General features: G+C 36.4%; 1 protein-coding gene across 1 annotated transcript; it reads left to right on the forward strand.

The window, feature by feature from the left end:
* The first annotated feature begins 3,219 nt into the window (after positions 1–3,219).
* On the forward strand, positions 3,220–13,707 carry LOC127454281 (casein kinase II subunit alpha-like). The gene is made up of 15 exons (XM_051721374.1): positions 3,220–3,287; positions 4,386–4,466; positions 4,565–4,643; positions 8,110–8,238; positions 8,321–8,432; positions 8,538–8,639; positions 8,856–8,906; positions 8,998–9,057; positions 9,291–9,374; positions 9,530–9,640; positions 9,753–9,854; positions 10,032–10,132; positions 10,734–10,882; positions 11,856–11,945; positions 13,221–13,707. The coding sequence occupies exons 4-15, from the start codon at positions 8,138–8,140 to the stop codon at positions 13,343–13,345; spliced, it is 1,188 nt and encodes a 395-aa protein (XP_051577334.1). The 5' UTR covers positions 3,220–3,287; positions 4,386–4,466; positions 4,565–4,643; positions 8,110–8,137; the 3' UTR covers positions 13,346–13,707.
* The last annotated feature ends 13,008 nt before the right edge of the window (positions 13,708–26,715 follow it).

Here is a 26,715-nt window from a genome sequence, read left to right on the forward strand (position 1 = left end):
CTGATCATATCTCTCTGGTATTTTTTTATATGAATATGATTGATAAAATGAGCTCAGTTTGTCAATGGTTCTGTTGTTAAATCTGAAATCTGGATTTATACAAATAAAAAAAATCAATTCAGTTCATCAGTGTGTTTTTCTCTGTACCGCACAGTGACGTCTCACTGGACAGGATCAATGTAAACCACATACACAGCCTAATGGTCATTCTGGTTTTCATCATCTCTACCTGATTTTGAGTGTACAGTGATGTGCAAAAGTATTCCTGATTTCTTCTATTTTTGTGTATTTTTCATACTAAACTGTTTTAGATCTTAAAACGAGATATAACATAAACAGGTTTGGGGAGTAACAGGATTCTAATGTATTTAACGGGATTGTAATGTATTTAAAATACAAAATATAATTCCAATACAGTTCAATACAGTTACAATTTAAATAATTGGTATTTATTTATCAAAAGTATTTTGATTATTGAAGAGATCACTTTGCATTTTATTGTCATTTGTTTCATTTAATATTTAGTCCTTTCAGATGGAAAACATTTATACATATAAATGATGCGATTCGAAGTGCATTTGAACAGCAGTGAAACACTTTCTTATGATGTGTTACATTCATACAAGCAGACAGAGAAGTATGTTTGAAGTAAGTTTGGAGCAGAAGAAACAGAAATAAACCTTGTGTAAATTGTCAGCTTTATGCTAAGCTAAAATGCTATTTCTAGCCATTTTACATGCACATGTTACCAGGTACGATCATATTTTTTTATCAAGAAAATACACGTTAGATCATAATTTCTTTTTTTCTAGTAAGACCTTTGACATTAGGGCAAAAATCGTATTCTTGATCATTTTTGTATTGTTTTCTGTAAAAATAACTAAAAATCCTTAAAACAAGATCAATTTGATTTATCTTGTTTTAGAAGCAACGCTGCATAAGATATTTAGGTTTTTCAGAGAATGTATTTTTAACGTGTATTTTTTCTTATTGTACTGGCAGAGTTTTTATAGTCAAAACAAGTGAAAAAATCTACCAGTGCTGAAGAAATAATCCAAAGTATTTAGAATACGTTACTGACCTTGAGTAATCTAACGGAATACGTTACATGCATGTATTCTGTAATCTGTAGTGGAATACATTTCAAAAGTAACCCTCCCAACCCTGTGTATATATATATATATATATATATATATATATATATATATATATATATATATATATATATATATATATATACACACACACACACACACACACACACACACACACACACTACTATTCAAAAGTTTACGGTCACTTACCCATTCTTTTTTTTTTTTTTTTTTTTTTTTTCACATTTTAGAATAATAGAAATGGAAATATGGGAATTATGTTGTGACTAAAAAAAAATCCAAAATAAATCAAAACTGTGTTATATTTTAGCATCTTCAAAGTGGCCACACTTTGCCTAGATTTTGCAGAAATGTACTTTTGGCATTTTCTCAACCAACTTCTTGAGGTATCACCCTGGGATGCTTTTTAAACAGTATTGAAGGAGTTCCCATCTATACGCTGGGCACTTAGTGGCTGCTTTTCTTAATTATTCAGTCTAAGTCATCCATTTCAAAATCTTTTTTTTTAAATAAAATTTTAGTTTTGTAATTAAATTAATTAATATGTTGGCACAATTATAATTTCAAATATTTAAGCATACGCCTTCAGATCAAAAGGTTTTTAAGATCATGAGAAACATTTCAGGCAAGTGACCCCAAACTTTTGAATGTTAGTGTATATATATATATATATATATATATATATATATACTACTCAATATCTAAACATAAGATAATTACTTTTGCATACAGGGAAATAATACCCTTTCAGTATGCATTATTTGACTACTACACACTTGAGGAAATAAAAATTTAGGTGAATTCTTTCTTAAAGGGATAGTTTACCCAAAAAGTTAAAAGAGCAAGTGAATGGTGGCCAGATCTTTTTTTATAATAATTATAATTATAATATAATAATAATAATTATAATAATTATAATAATTTGAAGGTCCAAAAAGCATATAAAGGCAGTATAATAATAATCCATTCTTTGTGCTTATCGCCACCTACTGGGCAGGGAGGATAATTTATTGTAAAAAAGGACTTAAGGTGCTGTAAGCGATTTTTTCATGGAAGAGAAGAAGAGATATCTCACATATCTCTGTGACAGCACTAGACTCTGTAAACAGAAAGCAAAAATGTGTTTGCAGGCCGCGGTCTCTGACGCTTTCTGCCTGTCAATAATTTAGTGTGTTCTGATAGTATTGTAGTTGCAGTGAATTATTGAGGCTTAATGCCATTTTCATGGCAGGTTGTTCATAACAGCTGTCAGTTCATGGCACTATTTTGATGATGTTGTTTTTGACAACTGCTTCTGCTCAATGTCATTCTCAATAAAGCTAATGTGTTACAGTATATTTGGAGTGCGGGGTTTTGGAAAGAGGGGGCGTAGCTAATCCAACGGCTCAGCTTGTGGAAATTCTAGAACAGTCGCTTATAGAACCTTTAAATTTGTATCTGTTTCTCACCCACACCCATCATATTGCTTCTGAAGATTTGGATTTAACCACTGGAGTCTTATGGATTACTTTTATGCTGCCTTTATGTGTTTTTTGGACCTTCACTTGCATTGTACGGTCCTAAAGAGCTGAGATATTCTTCTGAAAATCTTCACTTGTTTTCAGCAGAAGAAAGTCATACACATCTGGGATGGCATGAGGGTGAGTAAATGATGAGAGAATTATCTTTTTTTTTTTTTTTTTTTTTGTGAACTATCCCTTTAAGACACTACATAGGTAGGCTGCAGCAAATGAAATAAAAATCATTGAACATAATAGTTGAAAATAGACTACTAGAACATGGGTATTTAAATGGACAGACATTTCTCTGTTTATCTTTGTATGTGCCTATGCTTCCAGACTCAAGAAGCTAAATAGCCATTGTAAAAAAGAAATACACTGTGGAAGCATTAATAAACAAATAGGTCTATACATGGGCTACACGTTTACACACATATCAAGAAATGGGGGGGGGGGGGACATTGAGCAACCGGTCTCTCAGTCTGTGAATGTGTCTGCGAGTTCAATTTTTTCTGACCGCGACTCAAACCCTAGTACGTTGCCTAAATAGACAGCATAGTTATGCATCACATACGCGTTTCAGTCGTCCCTTTCGAACAGCTCACTGGGTTTTGAGACGCAGCCTCTCTCCAGTGCAGCATCCGCCATATTGTTTATCAGGAGACGCCGAGAGGTAATGCAGTGTGCATACACAACCTACTGACACCTGTATTCCTATACGAACTGACGTGGAATGATTTGTAAAGATATGGACAGGCACGTAAGACACTGTGCTACTGAAGTCTAGTTGTGTAGGCTTTGTGTCTATAAAACGTGTAATTTGTTGATTGCATAGTTTGTGCGTGTCATTGCTACACGCTAACCAAAAAAATCGCTCCGCTTATTATTTAAACAATTTTGAAACTAAATTTTGCCCCCAGGTCCGATTTATAGCAAATATTAACTTCTTATATGGGTTATTAGTTTCGTGAATATAGTCTTGTGGTTTTATTTGTACATATATTTGACTTAATCCTTTGTGCGAATGCAGCTTGCAGCGTTAGCTTTGATGTAGCGTGTCGCGCCACGTTCAGCTAGCAGCATTAGAGCGATAAAACATCGCAACATGTTTCTTTCGACTTACGTATTGTGTTATTTATGATTTTGTAATATGTTTTATATTCGCTAAACCTATTTTGAAGTGTGAATTTGAGTTAAATGTTCCGGAAAATGGTCTAGAAACGGCTTAGGCGTGGCAAACGACAGCTAGTTAGCGGTTACTTGGCTAACTAGCAACTTTTTAAAGATGACCATTATATTCTGAGAAATTAATTAATCATATAGTTAATTTGACTGTTTGTAATTGTATAGTAACGTTGATAATATACAGAGAAATGGTGAAATGCATAAAAGCGTACAAGTGAGTGTGTGTGGATCAGTCCCAATAACAAGATATTAATATGTCAGATTTACTAGCTCCAGTCTGTAGTGCTCAAATAACAAGCCTTGTTATAATTTAATATATCCATGCTTTCCTGTCCCTACTTTTAATTAACCTTTGGATTTGTCATTCATATTATTCTAGTAGTTAGTAATTAATTCTGGAAGATCACACAACTTGCCACAAACAGCAATTTGATAGTCTAAAGACTATATGGCTGTACAGCACCTTGGTTGGTTATTAATAGACACTGGTCCATAAATCAGTACTTTGTTACTCAGAGTAATTTTGCAGGCTCAGAGTGGTGTTATTTAGAGTTTACAACAACCTTGTGTGTTTCATTATCTACAGGGCCACAAGGAATGACGTTTAGGATTTCTGTGTCTCCTGATTAAGTTCCTGGATGTCCTCTTTCATTAGTACTACAATCAGGTAGGTTGTTCATGTGGCAGTGCTTAAATGTAGTGAATCTCAAATTAAGGAGCTTGTGGTGACTGTCAGCTGTCATCTTACCAAATGTTTTATTGCAGCCTATGCTCCACCATAAAGTCATCACATCTGCCTTCATCAGCCCCAGCTGTAATTTGCTGCTTGGAGGAGCCCTCCAAGGTAATCTCCAACCTATATACACCGATCGGCCTCAACATTAAAACCACCTGCCTAATATTGTGTAGGTCCCCCTTGTGCTGCCAAAACAGCACCAACCCACATCTCAGAATAGCATTCTGAGATGCTATTCTTCTCACAACAATTGTACAGAGCGGTTATCTGAGTTAATGTAGACCAGTGTTTCTCAACTGGTGGGTCGCAGGTCTATTCGGGCTGGGTCATGGACAGCAGGGAAAGAACAATGCCATGGTTCTCCCATTGAAGATATTTCGGCGGCCGCCCAAGTGATAGCCTATTTAGGACTCCGAGGCAGATTTAATGATAATCTCGCAATCAGTTAAAGGCTTCTCATCTGCACTTTCGCACGAGTGTAACGGAACCAGCTCGCGATCATGATATACTGTGCTCTCTGGCACGCGCGTGCAACAACCGGGCTTCTCTTGATATTGCGGAGTGCAGATCTCAAAACTGATGTGATCAATTTCAATTCTAGTGAGACTTTTCTTGTTTAAAGCATTACGGAGGAAGTCAAGTCGAACCTCTCAAACAGCAGGCAGCCCTGACATGCCAAACAGCACTGAGGAGGAAAAGAGCAACACTGTGCTATGCGCTAATATTTTTTTTTTCATTATACATCATCACCTTTACAGAATTGTTTCTCTATTTTACATGAGTAAAAGTAACTGTTATAATTTGACAAAATGTTATAATTTCATATGAAATAATCTAAAGGTAGAATCGATTAGACCTAATTTTATATCAACATTGGCAGTTGTAGTTAAAGTTTCAAGATGTTTCAGCTAGTACTTATTTTTTCATAAATACTAAAATTTGTTATTACTATTATATAAGACTAGCTACACTGACCTAACCATGGTAATGAGGAGCCTTTCCTCCTGTGTAATATGTATGTTCTGTTTGAATTATGTTTGAAATGAGGAAACAAATGGGATAATAATGGGCTCATATAAGTAAATATGCTCTTCAATTTTTAAAAAGGGGGGATGGAAACTTCCTGTCGCTTTTGTTGTTGACGTCAACAACAAAAATGTCACTTGATGCATGTCCTTGTACTTGAAAACCATGAACAAAACTATGCAACATAAAAGGAAATGCTACCCAGGATACATTAAATACAGGTTACGTTTTTACTATGGTGGGTCGCCACATGATTTCCAATGTAAAATCTGGGTCCTGAAGCAAAACCAGTTGAGAACCACTGCTGTAGACTTTGTCAGTTCAAACCAGTCTGACCATTCTCTGTTGACCTCTCTCATTAACAAGGCATTTCCATCCGCAGAGCTGCCGCTCACTGGAAGTTTTTTGTTTTTGGCACCATTCGGAGTAAATTCTAGAGACTGCTGTTAGTGAAAATCCCAGGAGATCAGCAGTTACAGAAATACTCAAACCAGCCCATCTGGCACCAACAAACATGCCACAGTCCAAATCACTGAGATCACATTTTTTCCCCATTCTGATGGTTGATGTGAACATTAACTGAAGCTCCCGACCCGTATCTGCCTGATTTTATGCACTGCACTGCTGCCACATGATTGGCTGATTAGATAATCGCATGGATGAATGTTGGTGCCAGACAGGGTGGTTTGAACATTTCTGTAACTGCTGATCTTCTGGGATTTTCACACACAACAGTCTCTAGAGTTTACTCCGAATGGTGCCAAAAAAAACATCAGTGAGCGGTGGTTCTGTAAAAAAACAGAGCATGGCCAGATTGGTTCGAACTGACAAAGTCTATGGTAACTTGGATAACTGCTCTGTACAGTTGTGGTGAGAAGAATACCATCTCTGAATGCTATCCTGTATCTCACAGTTCGACATCTTGGGATGGCTAATTTATAAAGTTGGACTTAAACAGCTTTCTCGCAAAGCCAAGACACAGTTGAGTGTGCCTCTCTAACAGAGTGCACAATCCGAGGGTGCAGAGAGCCTCTGGGTACCCTGAATACCTCTGACCAAGAATGATTTTACAAGCCCGTTTCTGCATGCCTTCCGTTCTTTTAGCCTGGTCTACAGTCAAAGAACTGTGCCATACAGGAACTGCGTACTCCAGTACCATACGTACATAGCCTTATGGAAACCAATTCTGGGTCTCAGACACCAAATTTCTTCAGATAACGCAGAGCAAATAGCTTCCTGTTCACTGAGGTCAGCATGTGGTCCACCTGACTGTCCCATCTCAAGTTACCCTGTATGGTGATCCCCAGGACTTTGACTGTGTCACAGACTTATAATATGTTCTGATCAATGAAGAGAGTCGGTCGGGCTGGTGTATGTCTCATGCTGTGACATGTAAAACTTCACATTTCTTTGGATTGAGTTTCATTTTATGGTCCTCTACCCAAGTGTCAAGACCATTCAGGGTCTGTTGGAGGGTACAGAGTCATATCATCCAAACATTTCCAGTGATTTAACTTCAAATATGTAAATAAATTATAAAAATAGGGATATATAATTTCCTTTTACAGCTTTAAAAAATTGTGAATGACATGAAAAATAATGTTTTCAATATCAAAATATTTCTAAATACTTAATGAGTCTCTTTTTAGTCAACTTTAGTTTTGGCAAATTTTACATTTACACAATTGTTTTTTATATTATAAAAATATAATATCAAATATATATATTTTTTATTATATATAATGCAATAGGAAAATATTTCTGTCCTAATTTTCACTTTCACATGCTCATTGATAAAACCCACAAGCCCTTATATCTCATGAAGCAAAACCTTTGAGATTTCGTTTCATCATTTATCACTCATCAGAAATGGAGTAAGCGTGCATCTTCTCTGTAACTGCATGTGATTAACAATGCGTGTATGAACCTGCTATGACCAGGAACATTTGCCATTACACAATCGTTTAAAGTGAAGCTGAAGTGCTTTGCGTTCACTATCAAAGTTTATTTTTATTTTCGTGGGAGTTGGGCACGCACATCAGAGCGCTTGAGAAGTGCTTCACATGCTCTTCCGGACAGGAGCTGATCTAGTTATTGTCTGTGGTCCGGTTCAATGACGCTTGGAGTTGAACTGAATGACTCACAAATGTGTTGTTGATGGCATTTATATATTCCCTTAAAATTCCATTATTTTGGCATTAAGATGTGATTAGAATTTGAAGTGCACATAAATCGCTGTTAGATCAATTAACTGCGGTTAGATCAATTAACCGCGATCATACGATTATATAATAATGGCGACAGGCCTAGTGCTAAGAAACCTGGACTTGTTCCAGAATTCTCAGGTAGTAGCTTTAAAACTTAATTGGATTTATAAAATTATTCTAGTCTAAGCTTGTTGTTTTTTTATAGATTTTTTTTTTTTTCACAGTTTAGAGCTATTCTATATGTAGAATCTTTTCCTGTATTATTTTAAGGTGTTTGCTTTGCCACACACACCTTCCTAATGATCCTTTTAATCTTTCAGTATTATATTCTGTCTTTTCAGGTGTTTCAGGGAATACTGTGTATAGAATATGTCTGGCCCCGTCCCGAGTCGCTCTCGAGTTTACCCTGATGTAAACACACAACGACCCAGAGAGTACTGGGACTATGAATCCCATGTGGTAGACTGGGGGTATGTTCTTTTGAATTTTCATCAGCTGAAAATATAATGCTTTCAGTGTGTTGATGATTTTTTTTTTTTTTTTTTGCAACAGAAATCAAGATGACTATCAGTTAGTGCGAAAGCTCGGCCGGGGAAAATACAGTGAAGTGTTTGAAGCCATAAACATCACCAACAATGAGAAAGTAGTTGTCAAAATACTTAAGGTATCTTTTTTTCATTCACTAAACTGCTGTTTGTTGTGGAAAAGCTTTAAAATAAACAAGTATCTGTTTGTCACTTTTTCATTCTTTTTTTTCTTGCTTGTTTAGCCAGTGAAAAAGAAGAAAATTAAACGAGAAATAAAAATTCTGGAGAACTTGAGAGGAGGCCCAAACATCATATCACTTTTAGACATCGTAAAGGATCCTGTGGTGGGTTTATTCAAATGATTTGTGAGTTTACCTTTCATTGTCTTGACCTTAGGTAAGACGGAATCAGTCTGTTTTTAACTGTGACTCATTTTATAATGGCATGCAGGTTTTATTTTCTTGAAGACTGGTGTTGATGTAATGACACAGGAAAATGTGAGGGTTTGTTTGTGTGCCCTTGATTTAAAAATCCATTCTGCCTTGTTTTCCATTCCACAGTCACGAACGCCAGCTCTGGTTTTTGAGCATGTTAACAATACGGACTTCAAGGTAAGAGATTTTTTATTTCTTCCTCATTTTAATAGGATTTGTTTGTATTTAGTTTATTGAATGTACTGTTTCTTTCTGCCTCTTTTCACAGCAACTGTATCAAACATTATCAGACTATGACATCCGCTTCTATATGTATGAAATTCTGAAGGTGAGACAATTTCCTAATGCTTTTGTTGAGCTTTCCATTATTACGGTTCATGTCTGGGTAGCAAAAGCAATATCATGGAGCATAAAAACCAACCAATATCTGCTAATTTTGCAAAAGCAAAATGGTATTATTTTTGCTCAGCTTCAGAAAAAATGTGCTGCTGCTGTGGAAACTTTCCACAGTCATGTACTGATGTTTGGTCTAATAATTAGCTCTACTGTATTCCTCCCCAGGCTCTGGACTACTGCCACAGTATGGGAATAATGCACAGAGATGTAAAACCACACAATGTCATGATCGACCATGAGCACAGAAAGGTGTTTAAGCCTTACCCATTTTAAGAATGTACCCAACCTTATGAGCACAATTTGTTTCCTTTCAGTTATATCCTTTGTACACTAATTTCTGGATTGAGGTCCTGTTGAATTCTTCTGGATTTGTGAAATGAGTGATATCTGTTTTCCTTTTGAAGCTTCGTCTGATTGATTGGGGCTTGGCAGAGTTTTACCACCCAAACCAGGAGTACAATGTACGTGTGGCTTCCCGATATTTTAAAGGCCCTGAACTCCTTGTGGACTACCAGGTACATTTTTAGTTATGTTGGCTTAAAATTTTACAGTGTTATGGAAAACATTTAAATATTCAATTGACATTTCATGGTTTATTATTATTTTTTATTTTTTTTGGCATTTTAGATGTATGACTACAGTCTGGATATGTGGAGTCTTGGATGCATGCTAGCAAGTATGATCTTCAGGAAGGAACCGTTTTTCCATGGACATGACAACTATGACCAGGTCTACTATCTCTCTTTTCCTTCTCCTGAATACAGAAACAAACTGCAGTTATTCTCATTTTAACTTCTGAAGTCATGGATATACTCTGCAGATTGGAAAAAAGCTGCTTTAATTTAGCATGCTGGTCAAATAATTTACAGTTGTATTCATTGCACTGATTATGTTGTTTCTTTATAGCTGGTTCGGATTGCAAAGGTTCTGGGTACAGAGGACCTGTATGATTACATTGACAAATACAACATTGAACTGGACCCACGCTTTAATGACATTTTGGGCAGGTATGAAATGAGTATAATGTTGATGTTGATCAAGACAGATGGATGTTGCTTTTTGCCAGGTTGATTAAAATGATTATTCTGTGTATTATCAGTTATTATCATAGTGGTATTAAAGGTGCTGCAAGCGATTTCAGCCATTCTACTTCCACGAGACTGAGCTGTTGGGTTAGCCATCCCCCTCCTCCCAAAACCCAGAACAAAAAAGAGCTTTATTGAGAGCTGAAACGATTGTTAAAAAAAACAGCTTCAAAATAGCACCCTCAGCTGACAACTGTTATGAACAACATGGCATAAAAATGCATTGTTTCTATAATTCGCTGCAACTACAATACTATGAAAATGCGCAAAATGATTGACAGGCAGAAAGCGCCATTGTCTTCAGACTGCGGATACATTTTTATTTGCTGTTCACAGAGTCTAGAGTTGTCACAGAGACCGTTGAGAGATATTTCATGACATTTCATTAATATCTTTCAGGGAGTAGGAACATTTTTTGCATAGCTTACAGCACCTATAAATAATTAACTGAATTGTAACAATTACGTATAAGTTGATTTTAATATGCATGAATGTTTAACATCCATCTTTCTTGCTTGTCCAGACACTCCAGGAAGAGATGGGAGAGGTTTGTGCACAGTGAAAATCAGCATCTGGTCAGTACCGAGGCTCTGGATTTTTTGGACAAGCTGCTACGTTATGACCACCAGGCCAGACTGACGGCTCGTGAGGCCATGGACCACCCTTACTTCTGTGAGTTTTCTGCTAACTCATTTTGATCAACACTACTGCTAAAACTGTTATATGCATGCTTCAATCACTGATGCCTTTTTTCCAGTTTTGCGAATTTGTCAAGTTAAATTCTTCTGTTCGTTTTCTCATTCAGTCAATAACAGAATTTATTACCAACATCCTGTTTTAAAGTTTTGACAATGTATTGCTTGCAGTAAAGTTTGTTATTTACAGATCCTGCATAAGGGCTTTAAATATGACACACTTGCAGCTTTCAAAGCTGTTAGTTAGTAGGGTTCAAATGATGACAGGTTATCACTGAATGTTCAGTGATGATGGGTGTTCTGCCATGTGATAATCTCTGTGATTTGAGAATTAAAAATGATTGGCAATACTGATGAGAATAGTACAGTGAGATTCTGAGAAAAAGTTAAATATAGTTCTTGACTGTCAGTAAATCTGACAGCATTTTAAGACTAGGTTTCTATGTAACCGTTAAACTGGCTTAGTTGAAATAAATGTTGCTGCAAATTTTTTGTTTTGTTGGATTTTTCCCCTTTTTCACCACATTTGGAATGCCCAATGCGCTTTTTAAGTCCTCGTGGTCGCGTAGTGATTCGCCTCAATCCGGGTGGTGAAGGATGAATCCCAGCTGCCGCCGCGTCTGAGACCGCTGACCCACACATCTTATCACGTGGCTTGTTGAGCGCTTTCCACGGAGACATAGCACGTGTGGAGGCTTCACGCCATCCACCGTGGCATCCACGCTCAACTCGCCACGTGCCCCACCGAGAACAAACCACATTATAGTGACCACGGTGAGGTTACCCCATGTGACTCTACCCTCCCTAGCAACCGGGCCAATTTGGTTGCTTAGGAGACCTGGCTGCAGTCACAATGTTGCTGGAAAAATAAAAAAAATCTCATGTCAGTTTTGTCGTGTTTTTGTTGAGATGAGAAGGATCTTATTTATTTTGTTCATGTTTTTGTGTAGACCCCATAGTTAAAGACCAGGGCAGAGGAGCGCCGGCTTCAGGAATGGCTGCCAGTTCCACACCAGTCAGCTCTTCTAGCTTGATGGCAGGTAAACGGTTTCTCCTCTCTAGTTCTTTACTGCTCTGTACAACACTTTCATAAACAATTCATAATCGGTTTAAAAAAACGTAAATCTGAGTGTTAAAAATGCCTGGAGAAGTAGGGCTAGGTATTGCAATCTATCTAACAATGTGATACACATTACAATACAATGCATTGATTCATCACAAAATCATAACTGTATTAGGGCTGGGTATTGATACAGAATTCACAAGCTTTTGATTAAAATATGATTCGATAGATTCATATGGGTATATTTTGGCTACAATGTCCATAATATTGATTAATATGAAAGAAATTATCTCAGCCAATGCTGTTAATCATACAGGGGACCTTCTAGGTACAATTTGAAAATATTAAAAAATATATATTTTATACTTCATCAGGTTTTTATAATATTGGTTACATGTAAACTGTTGAAATGTTTTGATTACTCAATGTATTCCATCAACAAATGTATTGAAATTGCATATATTTTTGTTACATGTTTGTTTACATTCATAATTTGTACTAATCACTAGTATTTATATTAATATGTAACGTGCTGATTAGGAACTGTCTCTTTAAGACTACCAGCATCAGCCAGTGGGCTCATATTAATGAGTGAGGATGCGTTTCTTTAGTGCATCCGGGTATTTTTGCTTAGAATTAAATGTTTTTTTTTTAATCAACAACTGATTGTAAATAACAGAAAGGGTATTAAAAGAGACATTATTCAGTGACATATGGATTGCGTGGATCTCGTCTTTGGGCACACAATGAGTCGAACCAAACTTTTACTCTCAACACGCAGTGGATCATGCTGCTGAGCCTCTACCAGCCAGTGGCTAATCATACATTTTTAGACACACAGAGCAAAATTTGGTCGCATAGATCGTTTAAAGGAAGATCGCGATGCATCGGAATATCGCTGTATTTTACCCAGTCCTAAATTGGATCACAACTGAAACTGCCAAATGCTAGAGATATGAGGCACAATGTCTTCTGCACTGAGTTTGCCCTTAATTAGACGACCTGCTTCTTCATTACACAATGTTCAATATGAATGGACATAAATGCACATATCAATACAACAATGTATTGTACAAAAAATTATAGTGATATCAATATATGATTGTATTGGCCCATCCCTATGAAGGTCTTTGACTGAAACATTGCTAAAGATTTGCAAGCTTCTTCAGTGTGACTTTCCTTTTCTTTCCATTATAAATAATCTTAATCTAAAATGCTAATCCTTAATATTTTGGTTATTTTCATCCTGCAGGCATCGCCTCAATGACTCCGAGCATACAGCCCAACATAGCCAACATGAGCGCTGGCTCGCCCGTCATTCCTGCCCCAAACACAATGGCCACACAAGTGCCCACTGCCGCTGGAGCCCAGCCCTGAGCACCAACTGCCCCTACCTTCCCCCTTCTCTTTCTCATGTCCCTTTATCTCTATCTTTCATCCCTCTATCTGTCTTTCTCTTCTGTGGGGCTGCTTGTGAATTGTTGGGGGAGGAGTGGGGTGCTTCATTTAATTTGTCATTATTTTTATGTGTTAAATAACAAAGAACTAATGTTAAGTTACCGTTTTATTTTTTTCTTCTAAGTTGTGTTGTATAGGGATTTATGGACTCAAGAAACCCATCATGTTTTTCACCTGTCTCCGTGAGTTAGAAAAGCATTTGGGTGTGAGCTTCTCACCGTAACTGTTTAGAAACACACAAATGTCCACCTGAAAAAGGATAATAAAACAAATTTTATATGTCCCTCTAGCATTCTTGTGCTTGAAAACAATCTCATTGACTGACTTATTTTTAATTGTGTGTGATTTTGGGAGGCAGGGATTTTTAGAAAGGGTTTTTGTTTAGTTATACCCATTATTTTAGTCCCTGCTTTAGAGTATTTTTACAATTTGAGTCTTGTTCACATTAACCTGGTGTTGTATATATTGAACTTTTCAGAGTAAATATGCTTATAGAGTCTGTTGTCCCTGTATTTTGAAGAATATAAATGGGACAAGAGAAAGCTCATTCTATGTCAGTGTAGTTGCTCTGGAAGCTTGCTGTGTCAGAGCTGATGGGCATAGCATTTGTGTAGTGTCATAATTTTCCCATCATGCTGTGTTTCAGATCTGCATTCGGACTGGAGGACAGATTCAAAGCTACAGTAACATTTCTGAAGATTTGTGTTCAATCATTGTGTAATACTTGCCAATAATGAAATCTTTTGTTTCAGTTCAGCTGTGCTGGTTCTTTGTGTAGGGCAGGTTAATTGGATTTGGTCCCAAATCTTGTTAGACTCTCACTAGTTGCTGTTCGAAAAGTACCAATTGCTGAGTAACACAATCAGTAACATGCCAATTTTTGTTACTTTCAAATCTGTGTGTTTGTGTGCATGCATGTATGAGTGGAGTTTTAAGTTTCAGACATCTGTTTGATACTGTGAAGAATTTTGTAGTGTTTTTTTTTTTTTTTTTTTTATTTTTATTTTTTTTTGGAGAGGAGACTGTTTATTATTTAGTGTTTATACACATCTCTTTCTACCCCACAATTAAATCAGTTAAACCAGTGAAATATCAGTTTAGCATTGCATGTTGTGTTTTACTGTGGTTTGCCTTTGGTTGACTGATGGAAGAATGAACAACAACATTATGTGGACAGCTTCTGTGACTCCCAAAGCATCTGTCTAGAAAAACTGAATCTTTTAGTACCTTAATTGTTTAAATGTTTCTTAAATTGTTCTTATTTTTGGAATTGTCTATTAGTGAAATATCAGATGTTAAAGACTAGCTCCGTAGCGGAGGCTGAACTTATGTTTGTCCTCGGCCTGTGTTAAGTGTGAAAAGTTCAAATCTAAATATCTTACTGTGTTGTAAATTCATTAATTCACAGTTTGCTATAGATATTTTTTGCAGTTAAAGATATTTTTTTGTTTTATAAATCATTTAAAAGAGAAAATATGTTGTTTAAGGAAAAAAAGACCATGTCACTTGCTTTATTCAGCTGTATGTTTAATGCAGCCTCTCTTAATAAAGTGAATGGTATGTTTGTAGTCAGGTGGAAGAAAACAGGCTACCTCAGTCACATTTATATGGAATTCAATAAAAAAGGAAAACAACTGTTGCCTCTCGTTGAAAACTAGGTTTTAGTTTGGTCTAAAGGTGAGACTTGATTAATTAACCACAAATTTGACCTTATCCGTTACATTTACCAAGATAACCATATTAGTTTAGAATGATTTTACGGTGGAAACTGTAAATGTGTATTAACTATTGCATTTTGCCTTACACTGGTTAAAGGGATAGTTCAACCAAAACGAGAAATTCTCTCATCATTAACTCTTGTGCCGTCCAAGATGTGCAAGATTTTCCTCTGCAGAAAACAAACGAAGATTTTTTTAGAAGAAAATCTCAGCTCTGTAGGTCCATATAAATCAAGTGAATGGTGGCCAGAACTTTAAAGCTCCAAAAAGCACATAAAGGCATAAAAGTAATCCACACGACTTAAGTTGTTAAATCCATTTCTTCAGAAGTGATATGATAGGTGTGGGTGAGAAACAGATCAATATTTAAGTCCTTTTTTAATTATAAATCTACACTCACATTCTTCATTTGGTTTTGCCGATATGCATTCTTCGTGCATATTGCCACCTACTGGGCAGAGGGGAAATGTTTTATTGTTAAATATTGATTGAATATTGAGTCCTATGGATTACTTTTATGTTGCTTATATGTGATTTTTGGACATTCAAAGTTCTGGCCACCCTTCACTTGTATCGTATGGACCTTCACAGTGGAAATATTCTTATAAAAAAACCTTCTGGGATGGCGTGAGGGTGAGTAAATGATGAGAGAATGATCAGTTTTGGGTGAATATCCCTTTAACGTGGTAAATCTTTGTTTTTCGGTTCTGATTATTTTAAATTGGTTTACTTCAGCTTGTGCCACATAAATAGCTAGAACGTTTAGTCCTGTTACATTTTATATTCCATTTTCAGATGTTTTCTTTTAAAAAATGTGCCGATTTTTCTTCTGTCTTGTTAGAAGCACAGGATTAACATTGATTTGTTGCTGCACGGTTTGCACGTTTGTGGCGTAGCAGATTTTAGGCCTTCTTTAAAGCCTTTTCTGCCATCTAGTGGTCATATAAAAGAATACCCATGCTGCTTTTTATTATTTAATTCGAAGAGATAGAAAAATAGAAAATCATTAATCTTTGTTTGGACGCCTACCCAACAAATGAGGGTTGCAACTGAAGTTATTAAAATATTTTGTAGTGTTAAAAAACAAGAAATGCCAAATAGACAGCCTATTTGTCATTGCTGGACAAAGGAGATAAATTCTAATATGATTTTTCCTCCAGTTTTATTTTAAGTAAAAACGTGAAGTTAAAAAGGCAAATGAATGGATGAGAAAATACCTTTAGGTTGTGCATTCAAATAGCCTTTATCTGCAGTCTTGGTAGAAGTGCTGTGACTGTCCTGTGTCTAACTAGTCTAATGGTTCCATGTTTCTTAACAATGGCACAAACAAGTTCCTTCGCTGGATCTCTTTGAAGGGAAGAAAATGCCATGGGGTAAGTGCAGCCATGCATCCCCTCATTATTATAAAACACATCTGCCATTCAAAGCAGAACAGGTCTTTGTTTGCAACAGAATCGTGAAATTTGACCTAAGCTTTTTTCCACCTAGGTGATCAAATCAAAGACTTTAAACATTTAATGTAATTTTTTTTTTTTTTTTTTTTGACCTTTTCTCCCCTGCAGGAAAACAGAATAACATCTAAATGTGCTGTATCTGCATCATCGTGCTAATGTTTTTAAAATAGCTTCAAAATCAGCTCAGTTCCATCCAACCTCTCATTTTTAGAAACATTCTTGCCTGAAAACCCCCTCCACCAATCAAAACTGAACAGAATAAACTGGATCTGTCATTAAGGATTCAAAATATTTGTCTAGTTTTTAAATCTCCATACAAGAAACATTTCCTCAGTGCCACTTAAATATTATTTTACAAGCATCTTTGCTGGTTTCTCAGGCCCCCCTCTATAGTGCTCCTCTACCTGGTCATCTGTGACACTATTGCCCAGTTCACTTCCCGTATACAGATCAGCGATCTGTACTGCTATAAAGCTACAAATGACACATGAGCACTTCAGAAGGACATCACCTCACAATATGAAGCTGTAAGTAGTCCACCTACTCTCTTCATTTTTTTTTTTTTCCAAGAAATGTAATAATCAGTGTTAGCAGTGCTCAGATATTTAGGGCTTGATTTATGATTGTTTTTGTAAAATTAATGATATTTGAAAGAGACAACACCATCATGTTAAAACACTGACATTTAGAAAATGATAATTGTAATTTTCCCCCTCATTCTCTCTCCTCTCTGGCTCAGAATTGACAGATCACTGACTCTTCTAGTCTTTATAAACGTTGTGTATTCAGCAGCTATGAGAGGTAAATAAATAAATAATAATAAAGAAAATATATATATTTTTGTTTCTTGCATAAATTCAAAAAGTCAGGATTTGTTAAATTTCCTGAATGATGAGCTTTTCTCTTCTTGCAGCATTATCTGCTAGAAGAATAATTTCAAATTCATGCTAAAATTAGTTCCTTTATTCACCATTTGTATGCTCTCTCTTTAGACGCCATCAGGTCTGTAAATTTTAGCTTTAGTGTCACCACTTTTAAGCCTTTTGCATGGAAGTCAAGGAAAGTTCAATTAATACAATTGGATCTTTTAAAAAAAAAAAAAAAAAAAAGTCAAAATCTTTTTTTGTTATTGTCTCTTTCTTTTAGAAACTGTCTCTTCCTTTCTAGATACAGAGAAGATTGTGGAACCTGTTAAGTCCAGCATCCAGATTGTTGTTCTCTTCTATGGGATGTTCAACAGATGTTTCGATGCATCCTGGGTTCTGATCAATGATTTCACTACTACCGTCCAGTGTGTCCTGGTAAGCAGCATAGTTCAGTTTTGCTCTATTTCTTACAGAATGTTCTTCACTGTCAGCATCTAGGTAATTTCTGTCAGGGGTTTCCATAACCTCTGGGCTATCTAAATGTACTGCTCTTTTCTTGCTTTCTTGCTGGTATTTCTCAGTTTCTATCATCTTCTGGGCTCTGTATCTTCCATTCTCTTCTGGTCTGTCAATTTCTTGGCTACTAACATCCATCTCTGCACAGATTAGATGATATATACATTCAGCAAACAAAAATATGTGATTACATATTTAAAGTATATTTATATATATATATATATGGCTTGTTGAGCACATTACCAAGGAGGCATAGTGTGTGTGGAGGCTTCATGCTATTCTCCGTGGCATCCATGCACAACTCACCATGCGTCCCGCTGAGAGTGAACCACATTATAGTGATCACGAAGAGGTTACCCCATGTGAATCTACCCTCCCTAGCAACCGGGCCAATATGGTTGCTTAGGAGACCTGGCTGGAGTCACTCAGCACACCCTGGATTTGAACTTGTGACTCCAGAGGTGGTAGTCAGCGTCTTTCCTCGCTGAGCTACCCAGGCCCCCAATTTCAGTCTTTAATCATCTAACAGGCTCTGCAATTAAGGCCTGAACCTCTGCTGTCTTCTGCTGATGTTTTTTCAGCTAATCTGCTGTCTGTTGAAAAAACACAAACATGAATAAATATAAAAATTATATTTAGAGTTATATAAACACTTCCAGATGTATTTTACTTGAATGATCACCTGAGTTGCTGCATCAATAGATCTCTCTTCTGTAACACATAAGGACAATTACTGACATGTTAGAGAGATCATATGTATCATTAAATACATTCAAAATCATGTTTATGTGTATTTACAGCACCTATAATTTCAACCAGGTTTGGTTTGGGAGTTGTTTTGGAAACCTCTAAATGAAAAAAGGTAATTATTATTAGAAGAAAAAATTGTCCAAAAATGCCAACTTGTCTATTTGTGAACAAACAAGTCTTAATAAAAACATACAAACAGAATAAGCAACTATTTCTGGGACCAGGAGATCAAAAAGAACACAATGAGCTATAAGAACCAGCTGAGGAGAGTTTGTCCCAGCAGGAGAGTGAGAGTATCCAACAAACCCAAATGACAATTGGATTTAGATAGTCCAGAAAGAATGAACAGTGAGCTTTTGGATAAAGACAACAGCGATGAGAGGCTGGAAGGACATGTGGCAGTTACTCTGTAGAGATTTGACATGATTTTTTTAGCAGCCTGGCTGTTTGATTTTTGAGTTTGTCAGTGTGATTTTTAACATGTGTGCTTTAATATCTTTTATTTGTTTGTTGTAGAGTTGCATGAATAAAATAATCTGAGTTTTGTGATTTTGTGGGACTTGAAGTGATCATTATTTTCATTCTAGATAAATGGCTGTGGAGTAGTGTTGGGGATTGTCCCTTAAATGCATGAGAATTTCACCAAACACTCTTACATCTTCACATATATCTATCAAAAATTGATCTACAAAATGCCCAAATAGTGTAAAATTTCAATTAGAAAATAATCAAATAAAATATACTTTGATATATTTTTATGTTTTATTTTTCATATATCAAAGAGATAATGCAACAAATCAGGACAAATCTAGAACAGGATTCATTAGTTTCACACTAAAATTTCATGAGATGCAACTGGTTGTCAAACCAGCCTGATCGCAGGCTCAAGTCGGTGACAGGAGGTCGAAAGTTCTGCCTACTGAAATCGGTCTCTGTTTTCTGAATTTTCAACAGCCTCCCCCAGTGGCCAAAGTTGTAACTATTGTTGCCATTTTAACAGCTTATTTTACGGGATCGGAGTGAAAGCTGAGCTAAAGATCAAGTAAGTTTGTGGAATATCGTTTCTGCGAGATTTTTTTGTTGATTAAATAGTGAGTGATTGGAATACAAACTTTCCGATTTTCCTATAGATGTTTTTTTTTATTTGCTGTGCAAGGTAGGTGTGCGTATTACAGTTTTTCTCAATCTCAAAAAATATATGTTGTATCATGAGTTCACTGGCTCAATCTTTAATATGATATAGTAAACAGATTGTCGTGCTTTACGGAAGTGCTCGAGCACACACAAGCTCCAAGATCCCCCTGGAATATCTGATTTAAACAAGAAATAAATAGATGAGATAATTTAGAAATGATAAATGATATAGGTAGACGTTAAGAAAAAAGATGGAGATGGAGAGGAGGAAGGCGGTGTTCTGGATCAACTGGGGATCGTGTTAACTAGTGATGTTGACTTTTCAGCAGATTCGTTTAATGTGAATTGTCAAGGAGCAAAGAAAAGATGTTTTGCACATAATAAAAAATTTGGTATCACTATTAAACCGAGTTTATTCATCGATGTCTGTTCTAATGAATTTGACACAGTTTAAGAGCGATTTTAACATGGTTTCACAAGGTAACATGGTTGCCTATGTTAACGTGGGACATTGGTTTGAATGGGAACTGGCGATACATTTGTCAGAGCCGTAAATCGCATGTTGAATTCTTTTATTTGCAACACTTAAGCATCATATGATAATATGTCAATAACATACTTTCAGTTGCTTTTATTTCTTTATAATGAATAATGGCTTGATTAATTATAATAGACACTAGTCCAGTGGAAAGTCTCACGAGCAGTAAACATAATGACCTGGGCTACAAAAAAAAAGGAAAATCTTGTAGCTTTGCTTCAGATTATGATGTATTGTATTGAAAACAATTTTGTAAATCACATACACAGACAATTTATTATATTGCTAATAAATCAAAATTGCAACTGAATCTGACAGCCATTACAGTATCCTCTACTGAATTTTCTGAGAATGGTTAAATCACTGAAAAAAAAAAAAAAAAAAAAAGTTAACTACATTCTCTAAAGTTTACAGGCTTTTTAAAATCGTCAAAAAATGTTACGATTTAAGATTGAAAATCTTAAGATTTTGCTTAACAATCAAAATCATGTTTTGAAGAACTTTCTCATGCTTTCACAGAGTACCATTTATTCTTACCCACTGGTCAATTTGGCCTTTGTACTTGCTTTCCACCAAAAATATTGCACTGTTCTGAAAGATCATCTTTTGGCAGTGTCATGGGTAGTCATAAACATACGACATTGTCATGCGCAGAACCTTTGAAAAGTAAAAGATGCTATTATAACAATTTAAATAAAAATGCAGATACTCACAGGGAATTGAAACCATGTCTGTATACATAGTTAGCTAACACGCTACCCCTAGCCCAACAGACCTTCTATATAAACAGCAACAATTGTTTTATGAACTTTATCAAGCTATTGATTTTTTTTATTTTTATTTTTTTATAAATAATTTAAGGGTATAGGCCTATTGTTGACACATATCAGCCTATGATGCTTTAGTGTTGCAAATAAAAGACTTTCACATGTGATTAACTGCTCTGACAAGTGTAATCACCAGTTCCCATTCAAACCAATGCTCCACGTTAACATGGGCAACCACGTTACCCTGTGAAACCATATTAAAATCGCTCTAAAGCTGTGTCAAATACATTGGAACAGACATCGGTCATACAAAGCGGGTTAAAAATGACACCAACATTTTATTTATGATGTGCAAAACACCTTTTCTTGGCTCCTTGGCAATTCACATTGAACAAATCTGCCGAAAATGTAAGTAAAATTATTCACGTGCACACACACATCACCAGGTAATACGATCCCCAGTTGATCCATAACACCGGAAGAATTGTCACCGGAGTGAGGTAAGCTTCCGCGATGTTTTTGAGATATGACTGGATGAACAAGTTTCTCCACACAAACTTACATATGGAACTTCATTTAACCCTGTCACCCTAATTAAGATCCTTATTGTTGTTATACCAGATAAATAGGCTTCTCAAACAAATAGGTACTGTTACTGATATACTGCTACTGGTAATATATTAAAAAAAGATATTGCCCCATTAAACAGCTTTATAGATTCAAGTGTAGCTAACTATCTTTTCCCTCTTGAACCTATATGGTTTTAAACACTGTCCTCCATGTGCAGTTAATACTAATGTTCCAATTATTCCACTTAAATGATTTGTGTTCCATTAAAAAAACAAAAAAAACAACATATTTTAAAAGATTTAAATGGCTTTAGGGCAGAGGTCAGCAATGGTTCTGTTCCTGCTAAATTTAGTCCCAAGTTGCATAGAACTGCTCATTGTGAGTCTATCATTGATTTAACACAGTTAAATAATTAAATCTCTCAGTATGCATCTTTAGATAGACAAACAGAGTGTATTTATCAGTTATGACAAGACAGCTCGCAGCTCTGCAGACGTAATGGTGATGAGTGTGTCTAATATTTCGTCCAAATGCAACTTTCCTATCTGTTTATCAGACAGATCCCCCTCTCTTTTCCATTTATCATATATATCTCATCCCTACGGGTGCTTATTTGTCCTCCGGTGTTGATTTTGGTTAGTAGGATCAACTCTTTGCAAGGGGTTCCTGGTACCGTTGGCTCGATGGTGTCCTGTTGGGGTCATATATCATGCAGTCTCTCCACTATGGCAGGCTCCATCAACTCTACCAGGCCTTGGAGAGTCTTTTTCAGACTTGTAATCATGACTGAGATGTCTGCATGTCTAAGGAGATTTACAGGAGATTCTCACTCAAAGCGATTGTGAAATTACAGCTCTGCTCACAGCTGCATAACAGGTCTATCGATCTCTGCACAACAATACTGGAGGTTATTGAAGATACATTCATCTAGTAAAAGATCATCAAACCACAACAAATCCCCTTGAATGAAAGAAATGGATCATTTGAAACAAAACTTCCTATCAAACCATTATGAAAAGCATCAGATTGGTCCTTGAAACGGCCTTTCAATTCTTGCTGACCTTGCACTGATGGCAATCAACCAGTTTCAGGAGTCATACTTTATGTTGTCATCTACTTCGGTTTTATGGCGATTGTTCCCACGTGTGGAAGGAGACAAGGGGCAACTGTTCGGACATTGCAAAACTATGCTGCCTGTCAGTTTAACATAAGCCAAAGAATGAACTTGAGAAGATTTTACAATGATGTAAATCTGTCAATCTTTGACATTAAGACTTTCATCTCTGGTAACAGAGATGCAAAGATAATTATTCCAACATTCTTACGCTGTGTCCGAATTTCCATACTTTTAGAGTATGTAGTACATCTTGACCTACATCGCGACCAATGATGAAGTACATTCTTTAGGCATGCAGGTGTATATCCGACGTGTTGCCGTTGTCTTTTGACCCATTTGTTCTTTGACCTATGATGTACTAACAACAACTGCAAAAACAATATACTCCGATGTTGGTAATCAAACACAATTTAATCATGAGAAACAACTTTCTTGGCTATCCTTGTCTGCCAGTTTTAGTTTGAATGAAGTAGGTCATCCGGGTGTTGTTTACCTACTGTATCGTGATAAATCGTGAGTTTTTGGACATCCTACTCATTTGACATACTACTTTTTGCTTACTGTGTGTAGCAAGGAAGCACAAATATTCAGATGCTGAGAGAGATTCTACCTTGTGCAGACACATTTCCTAAAAGCATCACCTTCCAATACCATTAAACTGTTCAGGACAAGGGTGTTGAATCATTACGCGTCTTGTGTGCATTAAATATCAAGACATTTAACATCTCTAGAAAGATCTATCACTAGAATAATGCCTCAGGAGAAACCCAGTGCAGCTCCAATATCTTATATGTGTCTTTATGCACGGATATTTTATATTTTAAGCTGTATATATATATAGAACAGCAGACGATTCACAAGTAGTCAATCACTTTATAGCCCAAAAATAGCTTTAAAAAAGACATATGTGGATTTTTTTATTTGTCAAAGTTCCCTACCCTGTCCAAGAACACCAACCATGTTGCTCAAAATTCTTTAGATTCCTCATTTATGGAGGTTCTGCCATGGGACTTGAGCCCTGTAAAACCAAGTGCACCATCAGCATATAACTTCTCACTATCCATCTAGTCTCAGGCCATGTCGGAATATACATCGTAGGATGAACGCTGTCTTTGTGTGTGTATTTTGGTGGTTTAATGTTGAATATTTCAACCTCAAAACCAGTTAAAGGAGAGTTTTTGGTTCATATTTCAGTTTAACAGACAAAATTGGAAAATTGTGGAGACCTGTTTAAAAACTTCTCAGCCACAACTCACCATTTTTTCCATTTAACCAAAATCAGTCAAATCAGTTGTTTTATCGTGTTTGTATTTGTCTGCTCTGTTCGCTCTCTCTTTTTCTCTTTCTTTTTGTACTTTTCTTCACTGACCATAGCAAATTAATTTATGTTTTAGATTTTTAAGATTTTCTGTTTCATCATTTATAATGAACTTTGGCATTTTGGTTAGTCACATGACATGTTGTCCCATGGGCAATTTTGCATACTTCCAGAAGTCCTGCTCCTGCTATTTCTGTAACTGCTGATCTCCTGGGATTTTCATGTGCAACAGTCTCTAGAGTGTATAGAGAATGGTGCAAAAAACAAAAACCAACCAATGAGCAGCAGTTCTGTGGGCAAAAACACCTTGTTAATGAGAGAGGTCAACGGAGAATGGCCAGACTGGTTCGAGCTGACAGAAAGGCTACGGTAACTCAGATAATCCCTCTGTACAATTGTAGTGAGCAGAATAGCATCTCAGAATGCACAACATGTCGAACCTTGAGGCGGATGGGCTACAACAGCAGAAGACCACAATGGGTTCCACTTCTGTCAGCCAAGAACATAAAAACTGAGGCTGCAGTGGGCCTACCATTTGTGTACCTCAGCAGAAATCCAGATTTGTCAGACCAGGCAATGTTTTTCCAATCGTCTGCTGTCCAGTTTTGGTGAGCATGTGGCCATTGCAGCCTCAGTTTCCTGTTCTAAGCTGACAGCAGTGGTACCCGGAGGGGTCTTCTGCTGCTGTAGCCCATCCGCCTTAATGTTCGACGTGTTGTGTGTTCAGAAATGCTTTTCTGCATAGCACTGTTGTAATGCGTGTTTATTTGGGTTACTGTCACCTTCCTGTCAGCTTGGACTAGTCTGGCCATTGTCATTAACAAGCCGTTTTTGCCCACAGAACTGCCGCTCGCTGGATGTTTTTTGTTTTTCGCACCATTCTCTTTACACTCTAGAGACTGTTGCATGTGAAAATCCCAGGAGATCAGCAGTTACAGAAATACTCAAACCATCCCATCTGGCACAAACAATCATGCCATGGTCTAAATCACTGAGATCACATTTTTCCCCATTCTGATGGTTGATGTGAACATTAACCTAAGCTCCTGACCCCTAGCTGCATGATTTTATACATTACACTGCTGCCACACAATTGGCCGATTAGATAATCGCATGAATATGTAGATGCACAGGTGTACTTAATAAAGTGGCCTAATAAAATAGAGTGTATATATTCATAATATATCAAAAAGAGCTTAAGGATAAAAATAATAGTCAGGGTTCAATACAAGATAAGCTCAATTGAAAGCATTTGTGGCATAATGTTGATTACCACAACAAATTATTTTCCCCTCAATTTCTTTAAAAAAACATTAAAATCGAGGTTACAGTGAGACTTACAATGGAATTGAATGGGGTCAATTGTTTTTAAGGTTTAAAGGCAGAAATGTGAAGCTTTTAATTTTGTAAAAGCACTTGCATTAACACATTTGTTAAAACCTGTATTATTTGAGCTGTAAAGTTGTTTAAACCATCATTTAAGGGTTTGCGGTGTTACTTTGTCATGGCAACGAAGTTGTAAAATTGTATATAACTTTACACAGAAAATGTTAGTAAGTAATTTATCACACTTAAATCATGATAAATTGTTTGTTTATGTCTTGTGGCTATACTTTTGGAACAGTGAGTATTTTAAAATGTACAGAATGGCTCATTCACTTCCATTGGAAGTGCCTCATTGTAACTCAGATTTGTACTTTTTTTTTTTTTTTTTTTTTAAAGAGGGACGAATGTTATGAATGTCAACATTAAGTTTTGTGGTTATCAACATTATGCCACAAATGCTGGTGATTGAGCTTAACTTGTATTGAACTCAGAATATTACTTTAAGCTATAATCACATTTTCTTATATTTCATGTAAATAGTAAATGTGTGTACATTACCCCAGGATCTATTGGATGATCCCAGAGTCTGCTTGATACACTTTAGCTTTTCATTGGAAAGCTGGTTACTGCACATATTGAGGAAAGTTTTATGTTCTGAATTTATATACATGAAGATATCAGCCAGTTGGCTCTGCTTACAAGACCAATGGGTGACTGACCACTTTTGACAGATATATTAAGCACTATAGATACTACATCAAAAGCTATTTTTCTCGGCTGAATTTTCGAAAAACCCAATAAGAATAATGAGACTCTGATGAAACATGAAACACTATAAAGAAAGACTTGATGGTGACAGAGCTGATGGCTTTATTGGTAATCCAATAGAGTCTCTATTACATCGTTGCATCATTAAGACAGAGGCTCCAAAACCAAATCTTGAGTTTGCATGAATAACTGAAGCTTTGTTTGAGGTCTTGTCCCATGACTGCTGATAGCTGACCATCTGCCAATGAATCTGTTTTTTCTCAAATGGCTGAAATCTTCCGGCTCTGCGTCCAAAACCCCTGTGGCCCCCAATGCAATTTGTCCTCAGACCCAATGCCGAACTGCACACCAGATCAGCCGTGTGAGTGAGCCTGTGTGTATGCTCACCATGGAGAGCAGTTTCCGTCTAAGTGGAGTGAGAGGCAACATGTGTGACCGCTCCATGTC

This window comes from Myxocyprinus asiaticus, chromosome 16 (genome assembly GCF_019703515.2).
Source record: "Myxocyprinus asiaticus isolate MX2 ecotype Aquarium Trade chromosome 16, UBuf_Myxa_2, whole genome shotgun sequence".
Classification (NCBI taxonomy): Eukaryota; Metazoa; Chordata; class Actinopteri; order Cypriniformes; family Catostomidae; genus Myxocyprinus; species Myxocyprinus asiaticus.

Bases quoted from the DNA above. Each gene is read 5' to 3' on its own strand.
- LOC127454281 (XM_051721374.1), top strand. From the start codon at position 8,138: ATGTCTGGCCCCGTCCCGAGTCGCTCTCGAGTTTACCCTGATGTAAAC. The intron at 9,058-9,290 runs GTGAGACAATTT...ATTCCTCCCCAG, and splicing joins ATATGTATGAAATTCTGAAG to GCTCTGGACTACTGCCACAG. The intron at 10,883-11,855 runs GTGAGTTTTCTG...GTTTTTGTGTAG, and splicing joins CATGGACCACCCTTACTTCT to ACCCCATAGTTAAAGACCAG.